The 19,003-nt window shown below is 54.0% G+C and overlaps 2 protein-coding genes and 1 pseudogene across 2 annotated transcripts; 1 reads left to right on the top strand and 2 right to left on the bottom strand.

Annotated features, from left to right (window-relative positions):
- Positions 1–1,155: 1,155 nt before the first annotated feature.
- Positions 1,156–7,615, bottom strand: LOC100664473 (small ribosomal subunit protein uS17-like; annotated as a pseudogene).
- Positions 7,616–7,759: 144 nt separating this feature from the next.
- On the top strand, positions 7,760–14,558 carry RAB3A (RAB3A, member RAS oncogene family). Its single transcript, XM_003413019.4, has 5 exons — positions 7,760–7,910; positions 9,009–9,236; positions 10,495–10,613; positions 11,872–11,996; positions 13,730–14,558. Exons 2-5 carry the CDS (start codon positions 9,009–9,011, stop codon positions 13,918–13,920), a joined length of 663 nt encoding a protein of 220 aa, XP_003413067.1. The 5' UTR covers positions 7,760–7,910; the 3' UTR covers positions 13,921–14,558.
- Positions 14,559–14,610: 52 nt separating this feature from the next.
- Positions 14,611–18,412, bottom strand: MPV17L2 (MPV17 mitochondrial inner membrane protein like 2). The gene is made up of 5 exons (XM_010593228.3): positions 18,226–18,412; positions 16,885–17,055; positions 15,626–15,702; positions 15,345–15,473; positions 14,611–15,229 (listed from the first exon to the last, which is right to left on the bottom strand). The coding sequence occupies exons 1-5, from the start codon at positions 18,410–18,412 to the stop codon at positions 15,200–15,202; spliced, it is 594 nt and encodes a 197-aa protein (XP_010591530.1). The 3' UTR covers positions 14,611–15,199.
- Positions 18,413–19,003: the final 591 nt, after the last annotated feature.

The raw sequence follows: 19,003 nt of genomic DNA, 5'->3' as shown, positions 1-19,003 counted from the left end.
ATCAGATTGCTGTGCTTCGCAGGGTTTTCATTGGCTGATTTTTGGAAGTTGATCGCCAGGCCTTTCTTCCTAGTCTGTCTTAGTCTGGAAGCTCCACTGAAACGTGTTCATTATCATAGCAACATGCAAGCCTGCACTGTCACATGGGTGGTGGCTGTGCATGAGGTGCGTTGGCTGGGAATCAAACCCGGGTCTTCACACATAAGGTGAGAATTCTACCTCAGAACCACCACTGCCCTCAGTCAGGTCTTAGGACACCCTATTACTCACAATTAGTATTGTGCCCATTTCACGGATGGTGAAACTGAGGGGCAGAGAGGTCCCTAGCAAGTCTAAGGCTACTAGGCTGGTCCCTGGGTGTCGGACAGTAGTCAGCGGCGCCACCTAGTGGCGAATGAGAAACGCAGCTGCCATGGAATTAAGGAGAGTGTGGTTAAGCTCTTGGCTCCTAACCGGGAAAGGATGACGGTTCCAAGCCACCAGCCTGTCTTTGGGTGAAAGATGTGGTGGCAGCCTGCTTCTGTAAAGACTTACGGCCTTGGAAACCTTATGGGGCAGTTCTGCTCTGTCCCACAGGGTCGCTATAAGTCGGAAATGACTCTAGGCAGTGGGGGTTTTTTTTGGTTTTAAGTTCAGGAGTTCTCCTCACCCTGCCGGCGGCCTAGACAGCAATCCGTTGGATGAACTCTTTCTGGGGGTACCGATCTCGCGAGGAGCAGACAGGGCGGCTCTGTGGTCAAGTTGCTGGTTCGATTCCCGCCTTCGGGGATCCCCCACCCCAGTGCCTGAAAACTTACCCCTGACACGATTAATTACGGCAGCCCCTGCCCTGGCTTCGAGAAAAGCCGGCTTCCTTTCTAATTATAACCACGGGTAATTCATTCCCATCATGTTGTCCTTATGTTGTTAGGTGCCCTCGAGTTGGTCCGCCATCATAACTAATCACCGTCATAATTAATGATTAATACTACAGGGGGAATAAAGTCACCCGGGGTTAAGAAGTTCCCTCCAGACTCTTAATGGCTGAGAGGTAGGGGACTTCTATTTAGAATGTTCTTTCTCCCTCCCCTCCCTCCATTCCATTTCCTTACACAGAAACACATGTTCGCTGCAGAGAATTTGGAAACAATAGAGAAGCATAAAGAAGAAAATAAAACTCGGCTATAACCCTACCTATAGATGGTTCACCTTCAGCGCTTATGCTTAATATCGCTCCGTTTTTTTTTTGTTTTTTTTTTTTCTGTACGTATTTATATGAACGGAAACTCTAGTGGCCTGGTGGTTAAGTGCTAGTCTGCTAACCAAAGGGTTGGCAGTTCAAATCGGCCAGGCGCTCCTTGGAAACTCTATGGGGCAGTTTTGCTCTGACCTAGAGGGTCGCTGTGAGTCGGAATCGACTGGACAGCACTGTTTTTTTTTTTTTTTTTCGGGTTTTTTGTTTTTTTGTAATGAACATTCATGTGTTCCCCTACAGTTTGGGGCACGGTCTCCCTCCTGCTCCCCCTTACTGTCTTAGTTACCTAGAGCTGCTGTAACAGAAATACCACAAGTGGGTGGCTTTAGGGAACAGAAATTTATTGTCTCAGTTCAGGAGGCTAGAAGTCCGAATCCAGGGAGTGGGCTGTAGGGGGAAGATCCTTGTCTCTTTTTAGCTTCTGTTCCTTGGTTCGTTGGTAATCACGTGGCATCTATTTTCCCCCATCTGTGCTTCCTCATTTCCATGCCTAATCTGCTCTTTTTGTATCTCAAAAGTGATTGGATTAAAACGCACCCTACTAGACGGCCTCATTAACATAACAAAAACCCTTTTCCCAAACAGGATTACATCCAAGGGTATTAACCAAAAAAATACAAACCCATTGCCATTGAGTTGATTCTGACTCAGAGGACACTACAGGATAGAGAAGAACTGCACCATAGGGTTTCCAAGGAGCAGCCGGTGGATTTGAACTGCTGACTTTTTGGTTAGCAATCAAACACTTAACCACTGCACCACCAGAGCTCAATCCAAGGGTATAGGGGTTAGGATTTACAACACAGATTTTGGGGGGACACAATTCAATCCATAACACAGACCCCACTCCATCTATACTGGCGTCTCACACACCAAGCATGGCTCCACCTCAGGGCCTTTGCACATGCTGTTCCTTCCACCTGGAATGCTTTTCCCCACCCTCATTCTCACCTTTTGGGTCTCAACTCGGCAGTACCTCCTCCAGGAAGTCCTCTCTGACTCCCACGTTTCTCCAGGCGGGCGCCAGTGGGAGCTTTCAGGGTGCAATTTTTGATTCATGTCCACCAACCCCTCCAGACTGATCTCTGGAGGCTTGGGCCAGGCCTGTCTTGTCCACTTTGAAGTCCAAGCAGCCCCCGGAGATGGCCTTTTATAACTTCAAGGAGTCCTTTAACAACCCCAGGTGCGCAGAGTAGAACCACAGTCCATAGGTTTTCAAGGCTGTGACCTTTTGGAAACAGATCACCAGGCCTTTCTTCTGAGGTGCCTCTGGGTGGGTTCAAACTGCCAACCTTTTTTTTTTTAATTGTGTTTTAGGGAAAGTTTACAGAGAAAACCTAGTTCCTCATTAAACAATTAATACATGTATCGTTTTGTGACATTGGTTGCCAATTCTCCGACGTGTCAACACTCTCTCCTTTGCAACTTTGGGTTCCCCATTTCTATTTCTCCAGGTTTCCTGTCCCCTCCTGCCTTCTTCTCCTTGCCCCTGGGCTGCTGTGCCCATTTGGTCTCGTATACATGATTGAACTATGTGTATTATTGTTTGTTTTATAGGCCTGTCTAATTTTTGGCTGAAGGGTGAACCTCACGACTGACTTCAGTACTGAGTTAAAAGGGTGTACAGGGGCCATATTTTAGGATTTTTCCAGTCTCTGTCAGACCAGTAAGTCTGGTCTTTTGGTCTGTGTGTGTGTGTGAGTTTGAATTTTATTCTACATTTTTCTCCAGCCCTGTCGGGGACCCTCTGTTGTGATCCCTGTCAGAGCAGTCAGTGGTGGTAGCTGGACACCATCTAGGTGTGCTGGACTCAGTCTGGTGGAGGCTGTGGTAGTTGTGGTCCATTAGTCCTTTGGACAAATCTTTCCCTTGTGTCTTTGCTTTTCTTCATTCTCCCTTGTTCCATAAACCGCTAACCTTTCAATTAGTAGCCTAGTACCTAACCATTTGTGCCCGCTGGGGACTCCTAATCTCTCTGAGCCTCCTTCGTTTCATGGGTAAAATAGGCTCCCTGCAACTACCAAATAATTCCAATGACAGTTAACATTTGAAGAGAGCTTGTCCCACTCTAGGGACTCGAAGTGCAGAAAAACTCTGCCTCTTTCTTATCCCCATTTTACAGACGTAGAAACTGAACCCCACAGGATTGGGATAAAGCCACTTACAGGCCCACCACCCTCATTTTCTCCTCCTTAGGGCCCTTCCCTGGGCGACACAATTCCTGTCTTTGTGGCCTACCCCAGACCCAGGCAGGGTGCAGGGGCAGGAATGTTCTCAAGGCTCCTCCGAACTTTCAACCTGGTGAACTCCAGGGCTGCCTCTTGTGGTCCCTGTTTGCCCTCTCTTAAGGGGAGAAAAAGTTACCTGTCTTGCCCCCCCACCCCCCAGAACTGGAAAGGGGCTCTTTTGAGATAAAGGAAAGGCTGTCCCTGGAAATTGTTTAGCGAGTTCCTGCCTCAAGATCTTTTCATGGGCTGTTCCCTTTGCCTAGAACACTGTTCCCCAGCTCCTCCCATGGCCGGCTCCTTGTCCTTCGGGCCTCTGCCCAAATGTTATCTCTTCAGAGAGATCCTCCCTGACCTCCCTGGCCAAAGTCACCTTCCTTCCAATCATTCATTCATTCATGTCATATACCATCACAGCACTGGGGACACCAATTCCTGCCTTTTGAATCTCAGAAACAGGTGATTCGTAAATAAGTCAACATGATAATTTCTGATAGGGATGTATGAAGAATGAGAAAAATGGCCATGTGACAGGTGACAGGATGAACTCAGAGCCTTCTGGAGGAGATGACATTTGATCAGAGACTAGAAGAAGGGGAACGAGTCAGGCACATGCAGAGCTAGGGCAACAGCCCTCTAGGCAGAGGGAACAGCAGGTGCAAAGGCCCTGAGGTAGGATGCACCTGGAACAGCTAGGAAGAAGGAGAGTCTGTGGGAAAGCAAATGATGTGGGACCTGGACTGCCAGGAAGACTTTGGATTTTACTCTGACTGGGGCAGGGCCTGGGAGGGTTTGGCACATGGGAGACCAACCCTTTCTCCCACTCCTGCTCTGCCCCCTCTGTCACGCAGGGGACACCCCTCCTCCAACATAACCATTCCTAATTCCAGAGCCTCAGGCCTTGCTTTTTTATTTTAAAATAAAACATCCTCAGTGAAGAAACTAAAAAGCAAAAAAAACCAAACCTGCTGCTGTCCAGTCCATTCTGACTCACAGCGACCCTGTGTATTACAGAGTTGAACTGTGCTCCTTAGAGTTTTCTTGGCTGTAATCTTTATGGAAGCAAATTACCAGGTCTTTCTTCTGTGGCACTGCTGGGTGGATTGTAACCAGAAACCTTTTTTAGAAACTGGTGCAAATTCTGGGGGACTGATCCCCCCAATCAAATCAAAGTGTATTTTTTTTAAATTAGAAGTCACATTATTTTTTATTTTTTTTAATCAGAAAAAATAATTTTATTTCACTGGAGGGGGGCAGATGGGCATCCAGGTTCAAAACTTCTGGAACTGCTTCTTGGTGCCAGCAGCCTTGGTGACTTTGAGCATGTTGAAATGCACGGTCTTGTTCAGGGGCCAGCACTCACCCACTGTGACGATGTCGCTGATCTGGACCTCCCTGAAGCAGGGGGACAGGTGAACGGACATGTTCTTGCGCGGCTTCTCAAAACGATTGTATTTGCGGGTGTAGTGGAGGTAGTCTCGGTGGACGACAATGGTCCTCTGCATCTTCATCTTGGTCACCACGCCAGACAGAATGCGCCCTCAAATGGAGAAGTTACCAGTGAAAGGGCATTTCTTGTCAATGTAGGTGCCCTCAATGGCCTCCTTGGGTGTCTTGAAGCCCAAACCAATGTTCTTGTAATAATGTGGGAGCTTCTCCTTGCCAGTTTCTCCTAGCAGGACACTCTTTTTGTTTTGGAAGGTTGTCAGCTGCTTTTGGTAGGCACGCTCAGTCTGAATGTCCACCATCTTCCCGGCTGCTTGAAAAAGAGTTTTATTGTATTTTAGATGAGGGTTTACAGAGCAAATTAGTTTCTCATTAAGCAACTAAGCACATATTGTTTGTGACATTCGTTGCCACCCCTCACGATATGTCAACACTCTCCCCTTTTCCACCTTGGGTTCCCAGTTACCAGCTTTCCTGTCCCCTCCTGCCTCACATCCCTGCCCCTGGACTGGTGTGCCAGTTTAGTCTCTTTTTGTTTTACAAGCCTGTTTAATTTTTGGGTTGGTAAAACAGAGGGTCAAGGAAAAAGAGGAAGACTCCCAATAAGATGGACTGACACAGTGGCTGCAACAGTGGGTTCAAGCATAGCAACAACTGTGAGGATGACGCAGCACCAGACAGTGTTGTGCATAGGGTAGCCATGAGTTGGAACCGACTTGATGGCACCTAACAACAATCTTTGGCTGAAAGGTAAACCTCAGGAGTGACTTCAGTACTGAGCTAAAAAGATGTCCAAGGGCCACACTCTGTTTCTCCAGTCTCTGTCAGACCAGTAAGTCTGGTTTTGTGTGTGTGTGTGTGTGTGTGTGTGTGTGTGTGAGTTAGAATTTTGTTTTACATTTTTCTCCAGCTCTGTCTGGGACCCTCTATTGTGACCCGTGTCAAAGCAAGCAGTCAGTGGTGGTAGCTGGGCACCATCTAGTTGTGCTGAACTAGGTCTGGTGGAGGCTGTGGTAGTTATGGTCCATTAGTCCCTTGGACTAATCTTTCCCTTGTGTCTTTGCTTTTCTTCATTCAAATCAGAGGGTATTTCTGAGCTCCAAGCAGTTCAAAGCCCGAAGCTGGGCATGTGTTTGAGGGTTCAGGGAGCCCAGTGGCCTTGAGGCTCGTTGCCCATCTCGCGGGCCAGTCCCGGGGCCACCGGCTTCTGGAGCCCCACCCAGAGGCGAGGACTTGACCTCGGTTTAAGTGGGAGGAGGAGGGAAGGAAGAGGATGGAGGTGGATCTATTTCTATTTTCTTGTTTTTCTGAATTTTCCCAATTCTCCGCAGTGTGTTTGTGTTACTTTTATAGTCCGAATGAGGGAGGGAGACTAAAATATTAACCTGGGAAAAAAATTAACTTCCCAAATTCCACGGGGCGGGAGGAATGTCCAGGCACTTCCAGGGCGCACGGGAGGGGGAGGAGGGCGAGGCGTGGAGCGCGACCTCGTCAAGCGAAGTTATTCTGGTATCTCGGCGCCTCCACAGCTGCAGAGCTTTTTATAAACAGGACGAGGCCCCCCCCGCCCCCACCTCCTGATGGGGGATGGGGAATCAGGATACTCCTGGGGCCAGTCGCTCCCTGTGGGGTAGGGAGCACGAGTGGGGTCCTGGAGGCTCAAAATGGGTACTGGGGTCTCAAGCTCCTTCCCTCCTCGATTCCGACTTTTTTGTCAAGATTTTGGGAATGATGCATCTTAGCTTCATTGATAGAGCATCTTAGCCACCAAAGTCTCATTTCTTTGCCTCTTGTTTCCCAGGATGAATGGGGGAGGGGTCTCTCCTGTTCCTGTTTTTTTTTTTTTTTTTAACCTCAGGAACCAGGAAACCGGAGAGCGACTTCAGCATCCCCTAGCCTTCTTGTCTGTATTGTTGGGTCTTTTTAACCCAAGGAATGAAGGGCTAGGCTAGCGACCTCGCGCACCCCCTGCCCTGTTTTCCTGGTCTTGTATTGCAGGCTTTGGGGGCTTAGGGGACAGGCCGTTTCTCTGTCCCTGTTCCACCTTTTCTTGGAATTTTTTCTCAATAGAGACGCAGGAAGGGAAGGGGTTCCCGTAGCGTCCAGAGCCCCTTCCTTATTTTCCAGAAACTGGGGAGAGGGGTGGCTCTCTTGACTCCTATTTCTTCTTCCTTTTAGCCTCAGAAACGGGGAGGCGGGGAGCCGCTACCAGCCACTTCCCATTTGGGGTCTTATAATCAGAAATTGTACGGGGGTCCGTCTTGACCTCTATTTCCGCTATTTCTTCTTTTGTATTTATTTTAAACCTCATAAATGGGGGGAGCAAGGAGTATCTCTCGGGCTCTAGCTCCCATTTTCTGAAATTGGGAGTAAGGGGCGTTTAACGAGAGGTCACAGAGCTCCGGGCGGGCGGGGGTCGCGGGAATCCACATCCCCGGGTGGGCGCGGGCAGGGAAGGGTCAGCCGGCGAATCCACGGTCTCCGCCAAGGCCTCAGACGCTCAGCCCTTCAACCACCCGGGAGCCACCATTGGACGGTAGGAGGGAGGCGGCGGTCTTTTATTGGTCATTCTGCCAGTCGTTCAATTGCATAAGCTAGTGAGAGAGCACCAAGCAGCCCCACCTTCCTGACACTGACAAGAGGCGGAGCCTGCAGGCATCTCCCGCTTGCACCGCCTTCCTCGCCCCGCCCCCTCGCACTATTGGGTGCAAATGCTGGGGCCCGCCCTATTCACGCGTCTATCTGCGCCGGAGCCCCGCCCCTCCTGCCTCTGCGTGCGCCGGCCAGCCCAATCTCCATGCGCGGCCCCGCCCCTGGATGGCGTCACGGCGGTGTCTGCATGCGAGGCCCCGCCCCACTCTTTGCAGGACGTCACCGCGGACTGCAGGGGCCTGAGCCGCCTCCGCTGCCGCGCAGCCCCACATCAGCTCACGGGGCACCCAGTCGCCGCCGCTACCAAAAAAGTCGCCACCGCTAGGGTTGCCACCGCATTGGTGCAGGGCAAGGTAAGCTCCCGGGCGGCCTGGTACGCTGCTGCTCCGCGCACCTGCGTAACCTTCATTTGACTGATGCGCCGGCGGGATGGGGGACGAGGTTGGCGGAGCTTGAACAGGGGATGGATGCGACAGCCGGGGATCTGGGGAAGGGATGGAGTCAGGCGCCCCCACCTGCCGATCCTCACCCACCCCCCCACCCCAGCTCTGCGGCGGAGGGGGAAGGGAGGCAGGTGCAGCGCGGGAGGCTCTGTGCGTGCGCGTTCGCGTGGTGTGCACACGCATGTGCGCGCCCGCCTGTGTCGGCGGTTCTGTGTGTCTCCTTTCGTGTGTACGTGGATATGTTCCCTTATCCCTGTGGGGGTCTGGGCGCAAGAGCGTGCGTGCAGCACGCGTGTGGAGGGAGACACGTGCACTGTGCGTGTGTGTGCATGGCCATGTCACACGGGGCTGCGTGGGCCTGTGGGTGACGTGTACACTCCTGCCTGGGTGGAGGGTGCCGTCTGCTTGGGTGGGTTTGCACATTTGTATGTATGAGTCGGTGTGCAGGCAGGTGCTTGCGTCTGCGGCCTGTGCACCCAAGTGTCTTTGCACGCTCTTGTGCGTGCCTATACAGGTGTGGGTGTGTCCGGCTGTGTGCATGTGAGCATGTGACGCCCCACCCCATCACATGATGCAGCTGCCTCAGTCCTTGTGCTCCTTACCTGGGGGGGTTGGGGGAAGGGGCTGCGGACCTGCGTTCTGCGGAGCCGTACAGGCCTGTGCGCTGGCACCGGCGCAGCTCCGCTCTGAGGACCACGAATGATTGATGGGGGGTGGGGCCAACTGCAGTAACTCCTCTGGTCGTAGTGGTAGGGCTTAGGGTTACTGCGGGAGGGGGCTGCAGGGTGACCCCATCCCCGTCGTTCCTCTGAGCTCCTCCCCGGAACCTCCCGCCGTTCAAGGTCACCGGTCGCCCGGTGCTACGGACACCACTGTTAGTGCTGGGGCTTCTGATGGGACTAGGGTGGTCTCCGCACGCCTGTGCCTTTCTGGAGCTCTTCATCGTGGGTTCAGCCTTGGGATCTGGAGGGAGCCCCCCTCAGGCTCGCCTCCGCTCCATACCCCCAGATGGCATCAGCCACAGACTCGCGCTACGGGCAGAAGGAGTCCTCGGACCAAAACTTCGACTACATGTTCAAGATCCTTATCATCGGCAACAGCAGCGTGGGCAAGACGTCCTTCCTGTTCCGCTATGCCGACGACTCCTTCACGCCTGCCTTTGTCAGCACTGTGGGCATCGACTTCAAGGTCAAGACCATCTACCGCAACGACAAGAGGATCAAGCTGCAGATCTGGGTGAGTCTGGGGGAGATTCGGGGGGCTCTCAGTTTCATCCCTGTCCACTCCCTGAAACACAGCCCCAGTTCTGGCCATCTCTGCCTTGGCTGAATTCATTCATTCACACCCCAGATATTTATCAGGCGTCTGCTGTGCACTAGGGGATGGACGTACAGGGGAGAGCACCCCAGCACCCCCATCACTTCTGGGAAAGGTGCAGGTGACTCGCTCAGGGTCTCCTGGCCTCCTCCATCCCCCTCCCCCCATGAAGGTGAGGGCCGGTGGAGAATTAAAAAAAAAAAAAAAAACCCATGACTCAAAGTGATCCTGTAGGATAGAGTAGAACTGCCCCACAGGGTTTCCAAGGAGCAGCTGCTGGATTTGAACTGGTTAGCCACTAAACTCTTAACCACTGTGCCACCAGGGCTCCTGAATGCCTGGGGAGCCTGTTAAGTCCTAAGTCAGAATCATCCCTCCTCTGTGCTGGTGGCTCCTGAGACCTTGCTCACTGTAAAACACACCCAGGTCTTGATTGGTGCAAGCAGTTTGTGACTGGCTGTGAACCTAACAGTTGGTGGTTTAAATCCACCCAGAGGCACTGTGTAAGAAAGGGCTGCTGATCGCCTTCTGTAAAGATTACAGCCAAGAAAACCCCATGGGGCAATTCTACTTTGTAACACATGGGTCTGCTTGGCCTGTCCCCACTGCCACCCCCACACTCCTCTCCCTTCACCTCCTCTTCCACCTTCCTCAAATCCAAAGGCATGGTCCCACCTCAGGGCCTTTGCACAGGCTCTGCCCTTTGCCCGGAGTCCTCTTGCCCCTACATGGCTCTTCCTTCACCTTCAGGTTTTGAAACTGTGCTCTCCCAACGCTCCCACCCTCATCTGGCTTTAGGTTTTGCCTCAGCCCTTGTCACTCTCTGACATAAGATATATATTCTTCCTTTTAAGTGTTTAATACCTGTTTACCACACTGGACTGTCAGCTCCACAGGGGTGGGGATTTCTGTCCATTTTGTTAACAGTTATGTCCCCAGTGTCCAGCACAGGGCGTGGCACACTGTTGAGTGGATGAGCGAATGTTCCCTGAGTGGATTCTGTAGGTCATGTGACTCAGTACTAGTTTTTTGCTTTCACTGATCCACTGTGCTCCTGGTCAAGCCCTTACCCCTTTCTGTGCCTCAAGGGGTTTGGACTGGATGATCTCAGAGCCCGCGTTCCTTCCAAGGGGCATATGTATGGGTCCTCTCTGACCCTCTATCTCTTCTTCCTCAGGACACGGCAGGGCAGGAGCGGTATCGGACCATCACCACAGCCTACTACAGGGGCGCCATGGGTTTTATTCTCATGTACGACATCACCAATGAAGAGTCCTTTAATGCCGTGCAGGACTGGTGAGCTCTGTCACTGCCCCCTCTCAGGCTGTCCCCGTAGCCAGGTTTGGGGCAGGGCAGGGGGCACAGACAAAAATGAGGAAGCCGCAGCCTGCCAGGCATAAATGTAAAGAACAATATTGGGTTTCCAAACTTGCTGCCATCCTATAACCATTGAAACAGTGTGACACCAGCTCAAAATAGTGGGAAAAAAAGGATTTCAGACAAAAAAATGAAGTATGTAAACAAACAGTAAAAAAAACATTTGGGTGGAGGGTAGAAACTGTAAGGATATTTCGCATAGTGTTAGAGGTTGTAAACCTTTAAATTTTCTGCCCAGAAATAATGATAACTTTTTAAAAACATTCTGTATTTGCTGCGTAGGGAGAAATGATCCCCTCTGTGGGGCGGGGGCCTGGGGAGGTTGGGAGTGGTTTCCAAGAGCTGGGAGTCACTGGAGCAAGACCCAAAGAGGTAAGAGCGGATGAGGAAAGGCCTCACTTTTGGGGGCTCAGGAGACTGGGGGTCCCAGGAGGGACTCTTGGGGAGTGAGGCAATATTGACGGATAAGGAGAGAAAGGAGAGTGTTCTTGGCAGAGGGGATAGCCAGGGCACAGGCCATGAGGTGGGGCCAAACCTGGCGTGTTCAAGGATTAATGGGGAGGTAAAAAAATTTGTTTTTTTTAAAGTTCCTGGAAGGAGCTCTGGTGGTACAATGGCTAAGCGCTTGGCTGCTAACCGAAATGTCACCAGTTTGAACCCACCAGTGAGGGTTCGCTCTGTGGGAGAAAGATGTGGCAATCTGCTTCCATAAAGATTATAGCCCTGGAAATCCTATGGGGCAGTTCTACTTTGTCCTATGGGGTTGCTATGAGTCAGGATCAACTTAACAATGGGTTGAAGGTCCCTGGGTGGTACAAGCTGTTTTCAGTTGGCTGCTAAGCTAAAGGCTGGTGGCTCAAAGCCATCTAGCAGCACCATGGAAGGAAGGCCTGGTAATCTGTTTCCATATAGAGCACAGCCAAGAAAACACACTGGAGCAGTTCTGTTCTGTAAGCCATGGGATTGTTATGAGTTCAAATTGACTCGACAGCAGTGGGGTTCTTTTGATGGCCTAGTGGGGTGAGCAACAGGGAGATGAAAGCATAAATGGGTGGGGACCGACCAGTTGTGCCTCAAGAGTCTTTTTTCTAGGGCAGAGGGGCAGCCCTGGGCTGAGGTGTGGGGCCAGGGCTCAGATGCACCAAGACCCTAACCCACCTGTCCCTGCCTCCTCCAGGTCAACCCAGATCAAGACCTATTCGTGGGACAACGCACAGGTGCTGCTGGTTGGGAACAAGTGTGACATGGAGGATGAGCGAGTGGTGTCATCAGAGCGTGGCCGGCAACTGGCCGACCACCTCGGTGAGTGCCTGGTGGGCTGGAGACATACAAAGCTAGAGACAGGAAACTAAGGCCTCGGAGGGGAAGGGATATGCCCAAGGTCTCACAGCAAAGCCATGTGTACAAATGGCGTGGTGGGGGAGGCGTCCTCTAACTTCATGAGGGAGAAGGAAAATCATTCTCAGCATCACCACCCCAAGGTTGATTCCTATGAGGCGGAAGTCAGACATGCCTCCTCCCTCCAGCCTTTTTACCAATTCTGACACCAGCCAGACATGCCTCCACCCTCCAGCGTTTTTACCAATTCTGACACCAGCCGTCCCTCCCATGGCCCTTTCTCCTTCTCTGCTGGCTTTGGTAATTTGTTGCAATAGCCATACAGAACTCACAGGCAGTACTCATGATTATGGGGTTTATTAGGGAAGTAACAGGTTACAACTCAGGTTCAGCAAAGCTCAGGATACAGTTGTCCAATCAGGACAGCTTCTTCTCAGCTGTGCCTGCAGGCATGCCTCTCTCTGGCCCCCCGGCCTCTGCTCTGCTTGGGCAGGTGTTACAGGGCACTTTTAGCTCTCTGCCTGGAGACACCTCACTCTGCCAGCAAGCCTCCTGCCAGCCTTCTGGTTCTGCAGCCTCTGCTGCCAGCGTTTCCTTGCCGCTGCTGCTTGCTGTCCTTGGCATTACAGCTCTGTCTGTCTGCTGGGTCTAGGAGGGTCTCAGCGCCAGAATCCCAGGTCCAAAAGATGCGCTCCACTCCAGTCTCTTCTTAGTGATAATCAGGTCCCCTCTCTGCTCTACATCTGGCTTTTAAGCCTAGCAGGATGGCAAAACTGACCAATCCCCTTGTTAAGGTTCCATACACCTTATTTGCGTGGCCCCCCACTCACGAGAGTGCCATGTACCTTATTTACATTATTAGCAAGTTATCGAATCCCCTTGGTGGGCCACAAGCACCTCATTCGCATAATCCCACGCAGTCATTTGGTGGGAGTTACAAAAGCATGGTAAGAAAGGCTATATAAAAGGGATCCATCGCACCACACCAAGATAGGGCCTGGACCAGAATCCAGGCAATTCATGCTTTAAGTGGCCTTGTTCAAGGGGCCAGGGGAGGTGGGTTTGATGGATGTGTAAGAGTTCACTATGCAGAAAGTCATTAACGCATTCCAGTACTCTCACTGCCCAACCCCATCCTAAGTGTTACTGGGTCCCTGAGAGGGCTCCAGCTTTGTGGGGCCAGGTTGGAAGGAGGAGTGTCCCAGGCCAGAGGAGCCTTTGGGTGAAGACGGGCTCTGCCTGGGTGTAGGTAAGGCTTCCTGGAGGAGGGTGTTGGATCTGATGCTTAAGGAAGGGCCTTTCAGGCAGAGCAAACAGCTTGGGCAAAGGCCCAAAGATGGGAAAGACCCTGTGTGTTCTGGCAAATAGTTTCACCAAATTGTCTAGAACATGAGGGTCAATTGGAAGAAGTAGAGATCGGGGAGGGTGTGGCTAGATCTGAGTGTCAGAGGCTCCAGGGCCAGCATTGGGCTTGGGACAGTGAGAAGGGGATGTTTGGGGAAGGAGTAGGGGAAACTCAGGGTGGACTTAGTCTAATCTTGTTTACGTGCAGGACTTGTCAGTGCCTTTAATGTCCCAGTTGTCCTTGGGACTATCCAGGTCCCTCCCTTTTTTTCTCACCACCCCGTTATCTGGGAGTGGGGGCCTGAGGTCCCACCCCAGGGTACTTACTTCTTCCTTCTCCAACCTCGCCACAGGGTTTGAGTTCTTTGAGGCAAGCGCCAAGGACAACATCAACGTCAAGCAGACCTTTGAGCGCCTGGTGGACGTCATCTGTGAGAAGATGTCTGAGTCGCTGGACACGGCTGACCCTGCAGTCACAGGCGCCAAGCAGGGCCCACAGCTCACGGACCAGCAGGCGCCCCCGCACCAGGACTGCGCCTGCTGAGAGCTGCCCGGCCCCTCTCCCTGGCCCTGCCCCATCCCCCTGGGCCTGACCCGGCCCCCACAGGCTGTGGGCGTGAGACCCTGCCCCTGCCCCCCCTTATTTATTATCCTAGCTATTTATTTATTTATTGGAGATGTCCCCAGGGCTCAGGCTCGTTCGTCTCCCATACAGCCCCACCCACCGTGCCCAGCAGGCCCACCCTGTACCTACACCCTGCCCTGCCTGTCCCCTCTCCGCTCTGCCGTGTCTTGGCCCCATGAATGCACCACCTGCTCTCCTCTCTAGACCTCACTTTTTTAAAAATTCATCTCCATTAACAGTTGTCAATCGTGACAGGGGCCTGATGACACCCCAGGGCAGGCTGATTGGTAGTGGGGGTGACAGGGCCTCGCCAGCCCCGAGTTGGACACGGTAGACAACCACCATGAGGTCTCAGGGTGGACCACGGGGGTCAGAGCCCAGCAACCCTCCTCCACCTCCTCTCCCCTGAGGGGGCTGCTGTGGGTGTCTGCCACCCTGGGACCCCCCCCCACCAGACCTGTTCTGATGTCACGAGTGTCAAAAATGCCCCCTAGACCCCCCAAAAGATGTCACAAGAGCCACCACACACAATCCAATAAAGCAGAATGGACAAGGCAGTGTCCAGTGTGCACCTGTCCCACCCCTGCTGGCTGGGGTGAGCCGCGAGAGTTCCAGTTTCAGAGAGAATTTAATAGAATTTCTAGTCATTGTTGATCAAAGATGAGAGCTGTAGGTGCCCCCCCCACCCACATTGCGGACCCTGCTCCAAGGGGACAGGGGATGATCCCACCTTAGCCCCAGGGCCTGAGGGAGCCCTGAGGTCGGCTGTTTGGCTTGGAGCCTACCTACTGCGGTGTGGAAGGATTGGCACTCAGGGCTGGGGCCCCTCAGTCATGGGTCATGAGGCTCTCATAGAGAAGGGCTGGGACATGACTGCCCATCTTTGTGGTTGTGTTCCAGATGGGGAAACTGAGGCCCGGCCGTGGGCTTGGAAGGGACAGCCTGGGAGTGGGGGTGAAGCTGGCCCTCTGTGGGGGCCAGTCCCCTTCCGATCAGGTAGATACTCGTTGAGGGTCAGTGTTGACCTCCTCTGATGCTCAGTCCTGCCAGCAGCTCAGTGTGCAGGTGCCAAGGGCCAAGCGGCCTGGGGCGCCGGGGCCGGGATCTGCCCACACAAGAGGGTCCATCATCACACCACGCCTGGTCCGTCCCTTCTGGCCATCTCACCGAGCGTTGTCCACCTGTCCTCCCTCTGAGGTCAGCCCCGCTCCACAGCTGCGGCAGGCACCTGGCCAAGGTCACATCCACATCAGACATGGGCCATCTCCACCGCGCTAGGGACGAACCCACCATGCGGGAGAGGGCTGGGCCTGGACTTGGTGGCCTGGCCCGCTCATGCTCACCCGGTACTTCAGGTAGGAGAGGTAAGTGTCCCAGCCTAGAGTCACACCGTTGATGTAGGTGACCCGGAACTGGGAGGGCACGAAGAGGAAATTCACTAGCTGCGCAGGGGGCCAAACGCACCAGTCAGCCTGCAGGGAGAGGAAGGCAGTGAAGCGCGGAGCAGCTTGTGGGTGGAGCCAGGTGGGGCTGTGAGGATTGGAGCATGCAGGGGTGGGCGGGGCCAGCCAGCGGAGAGGCAGGGCATGGAGGGGGCGGGGCCTGGGCCAATAGACTCCCCCACCTTATAGAATTCCCAGAACTTGTCCCGAAGCTCCTGGCAGCTCTCGTCCAGCGTCTGGCCCTCCAGCCAGCCAAGGCCTGGGAAGGAAACCAAGAAATGAGTGTTACAGGCCAGGGAGGGCTGGTGATGGAGGAGGTGGGTGGTGGAAGTGACACCCAATGGACACCAGGGAAAGTGTCTCAGGCAGGAGAAGCAGGACATTAACAGGCCCTGAGGTGGGACCTACCTCTGAAATGAAGCAGAGGCGTGTAGGGGGGATGAGCAACTGCCCAACAGCCTGGAGGCTGGGGCTAGAGCTGGAAGCCACTCCCCAACTAGAGCCACTATTGCCCTTTGCTCCTCCCACTTATCCTTAGCGCCCCATCAACCCTAGCCTTCAGGTCTCAGGGCCATGCCCGGGCTGCTTCCCCTGCCTGACCGAGTCTTCTAAGTCAGCTGAGTGTCCCTTCCTTTGGTAAGACTTCCTGACCCCCTTGCCAAGAGCAGCCCCATCCAACATCATTCTCACCCTCCTACACTCACACCCCCACTCACACCCACTATCACTAGCTCCCTGAGGGCCAGACCAGGTCTGTTCAGTCACCATTGTGACCAGCCTCAGTCCAGGGCCACACACAGGAGGCTCATCAGAAGAGCACCTTGGCATCCTTCTTAACAGAAGGCTGGCTCTGCTCCTCCCAACCAGTGAGGGACAGAGCCAAGTCTCACAGGGTGTTATGGATTCGACTGTGTCCCCCACATACATGTACTGTATGTATTCAATATAGGTACTGATGTCCTGGCCCCTGTACCTGGGAATATCATCCTGTTTGGAAATAGAGTTTTGTTATATTATTAGGGTATACCAGTGTCCTAAACCTAATCACTTCTGAGGTCTAAGAACAGACAGAAACACACAAGGAGAAGAGGAAGACAGACGACTGAGGCAGATGCACCTACAAGCCCAGGAACACCAAGGATTGCTGGCAGCTACTAGAAGCTGAGTGGGACAAATGGTTCAGTGCTGGACTACTAGCTGAAAGATCTGGTCATCTGCTTCCAAAAGGTCACAGCTTTGAAAATGCTATGGAGCAGTTCTACTCCACCTGTGTGGGGCTGCCATGTGTCAGAATGGACTGGATGGCAATTAACAACAAAGCTGAAACACATAGGAAGGCCTTCTCCTGACTGTGTGAAAATAAATCTCTGTCCTTTAAAGTCCCCACTCGTGGTGTTTGTGTTGCGGCAGCCCTAGATAGCTAAGACACAGGGCTTCTTACCCAAGAAGTACCAGACACCTAACACAGGTGTGGCCACCAGCTGGTCCACCAGAACCTTCCTGAGGATGGTTGGGAGGCTGCGGAGGCCAGAGGCGGGGAGCAGGCGGTCCAGCCACAGGTACCAGTAGTGCAGGAAGGGGCCCATGCTGCAGCCCATGGCAAACATGCTCGCTGAGGGCAGAAGAGTGCAAGAGTCTGGGCATTAGGGCCAGCAGAGCTTTCAATCCAGGCACTCTCTCTGAGCCTGAGTTTCTCGGCCCAAAACAGGGAGAGCCCACCCCTGTGTTCTTTCAGGTCCTGTCCAGACGCTTCTCCTCTTCTAGGTTCATCCCGCCCCACCCCTGCCAGGAGGTTCTATCAGTGCCCTGCTTTTCAGAGTGAAACCCAGCCTTAGCGGGTTGGAAAGTGTAGGGCCAGGGAGGGGCGCGCACGCTGGCGGGATTCTACCATAGGGAAACTGAGACCAGGGGTGGGCGGGGACTGAGCAAGGGGATGGGAGGGGACAGAGGCCCAGGGAGTGGGAGAGGATGGAGACCCTGGGAGTGGAAGGAGATGGAGACCCTGGGAGTGGAAGAGGACGGGACGGAGACGCCGGAGAGGGGACACCCCGGCGGTGGGAGGGGAGGAGATCCTAGAGGTGAAAGGGAAGATCTCGGAGAGAGGAGACCCCGGGGGTGGAAGAGGACGAGGACACTGGGAGCGGGAGGGTATGAAGATGCCAGGGGTGGGCGGGAACTCCGGGATGAGAGGGATTGGAGGATCCAGGGGATGGATGGGAATTGAGACTCCGGACAGGGGAGAAGATCCCGGTGAGAGGAGGAGACCCCAGGGGTGGGAAGGAACCCCAGAGACGGGCGGGGACGGAGACTCCGGAAGTGGGAGGAGATGGAGAGCTCCGTGGTGGTAGGTGACGAAAAGCCGGGAGATGGGAGGGGAGGAGATACCAGGGGTGGAGGTACCAGAGGAAGCCCGAGGAAGAAGATCCTGGGAGTGGCAGATGACAGAGTCCCCGAAGAGAAGAGACCCCGGGGGTGGGAGAGGACGAGAATCCCGGGAGTTGGAAGGCAAGAGGAGTCTGGGAGTGGGAGGGTATGTAGAGGTGAGGAGACTCCGAGAATGGGAGAGGACGAGGACCCCGGCGGTGGGCAGGGAGGAGACCCCTGGGGTGGGCAAGGACGGAGGCTAGGGAGTAGATGGACTCAAGTCGAGGTCAAGGGTCCGGCCTGAGACTGAGGTCAAAGGTCAGGGGTCACGGCCAGCGGATACAGTGCCGGGTTCTCTGATTCTAAGGTCGGGGTCAAAGGTCCCATGGGGTCAAGGGCAGCAGGTGGGCCAGCTCACCGGAGCGCCGCAGGTTGAACCTCTGGCCTGGCCTAGCTCGGATTTCCCAGGACTGGCGCACGCCGTCCCCAGCCGCCATGAGCGCTCCGCAGCCTAGTGTGTTGGTGACAAGCAGCACTCGACCTTCAAACAGCGGCTTCCCAGCCGCCCACAGTCCGCGCACCAAGCGCCAGCCGCCCGGCGCCATCGCCGCGCGGAGCCCAGGAACCGGCTCGTGGCCCTGCAGACACGTAGGCCAATCGCGAGCTACCGCCGCACCGGAATGGTCGCCCCATGCCAAACCGCCAATCGCAGGCTGTCTTCACTGAACTCATGCCCCGCCCCAAGCAACTCTCACCAATCGATGGCCGCCTCTGCGGTCCACTTCCCCGCCCCGAGCCGTTTTGGCCAATAAACGACCGGCATTCCATTCCGGGGCCAAGCGATGTACGAAGCCGTACCCCGTCTTTTCGCGCCTCACGGAGCGATCACAAAGAAGCCTCGAGCCACACCCACGCACGCCAATTGCTGGCGTTCACGCTCGATTCCCCCACCCCGTCCAGCGGTAGCTCGTGGGAACCGTCCGCACACCTCCCAGGACTACACTGGCCAGTCGTAGTAAACATCGTCCTGGCTCCCTCGTTGCGATGGCCAATCCTAAACAGCTACTGGGCTCTACTAGCCAATCGCCCTTCAGATTCTCCCGGGATTCAGGAGAAAGGGGCCGAACTGAGTCCGTGATAGCTACTTGGGCGGAAGTCCGATCGCGCAAAGACTCACGGGGGGTGTGGGGTGGAAA

The sequence above is a fragment of the Loxodonta africana genome, chromosome 3, assembly GCF_030014295.1.
Source record: "Loxodonta africana isolate mLoxAfr1 chromosome 3, mLoxAfr1.hap2, whole genome shotgun sequence".
In the NCBI taxonomy this organism is placed as follows: Eukaryota; Metazoa; Chordata; class Mammalia; order Proboscidea; family Elephantidae; genus Loxodonta; species Loxodonta africana.
Note: the sequence above shows the minus strand (reverse complement) of the source record. Positions and strands in the feature narration are given on the sequence as shown.

Bases quoted from the DNA above. Each gene is read 5' to 3' on its own strand.
- RAB3A (XM_003413019.4), top strand. From the start codon at position 9,009: ATGGCATCAGCCACAGACTCGCGCTACGGGCAGAAGGAGTCCTCGGAC. The intron at 9,237-10,494 runs GTGAGTCTGGGG...CTTCTTCCTCAG, and splicing joins GGATCAAGCTGCAGATCTGG to GACACGGCAGGGCAGGAGCG. The intron at 11,997-13,729 runs GTGAGTGCCTGG...ACCTCGCCACAG, and splicing joins GCAACTGGCCGACCACCTCG to GGTTTGAGTTCTTTGAGGCA.
- MPV17L2 (XM_010593228.3), bottom strand. From the start codon at position 18,412: ATGGCGCCGGGCGGCTGGCGCTTGGTGCGCGGACTGTGGGCGGCTGGG. The intron at 15,703-16,884 runs GTAAGAAGCCCT...TTTCCTTCCCAG, and splicing joins AGGTGTCTGGTACTTCTTGG to GCCTTGGCTGGCTGGAGGGC. The intron at 15,474-15,625 runs GTGGGGGAGTCT...CTCTCCCTGCAG, and splicing joins AGTTCTGGGAATTCTATAAG to GCTGACTGGTGCGTTTGGCC.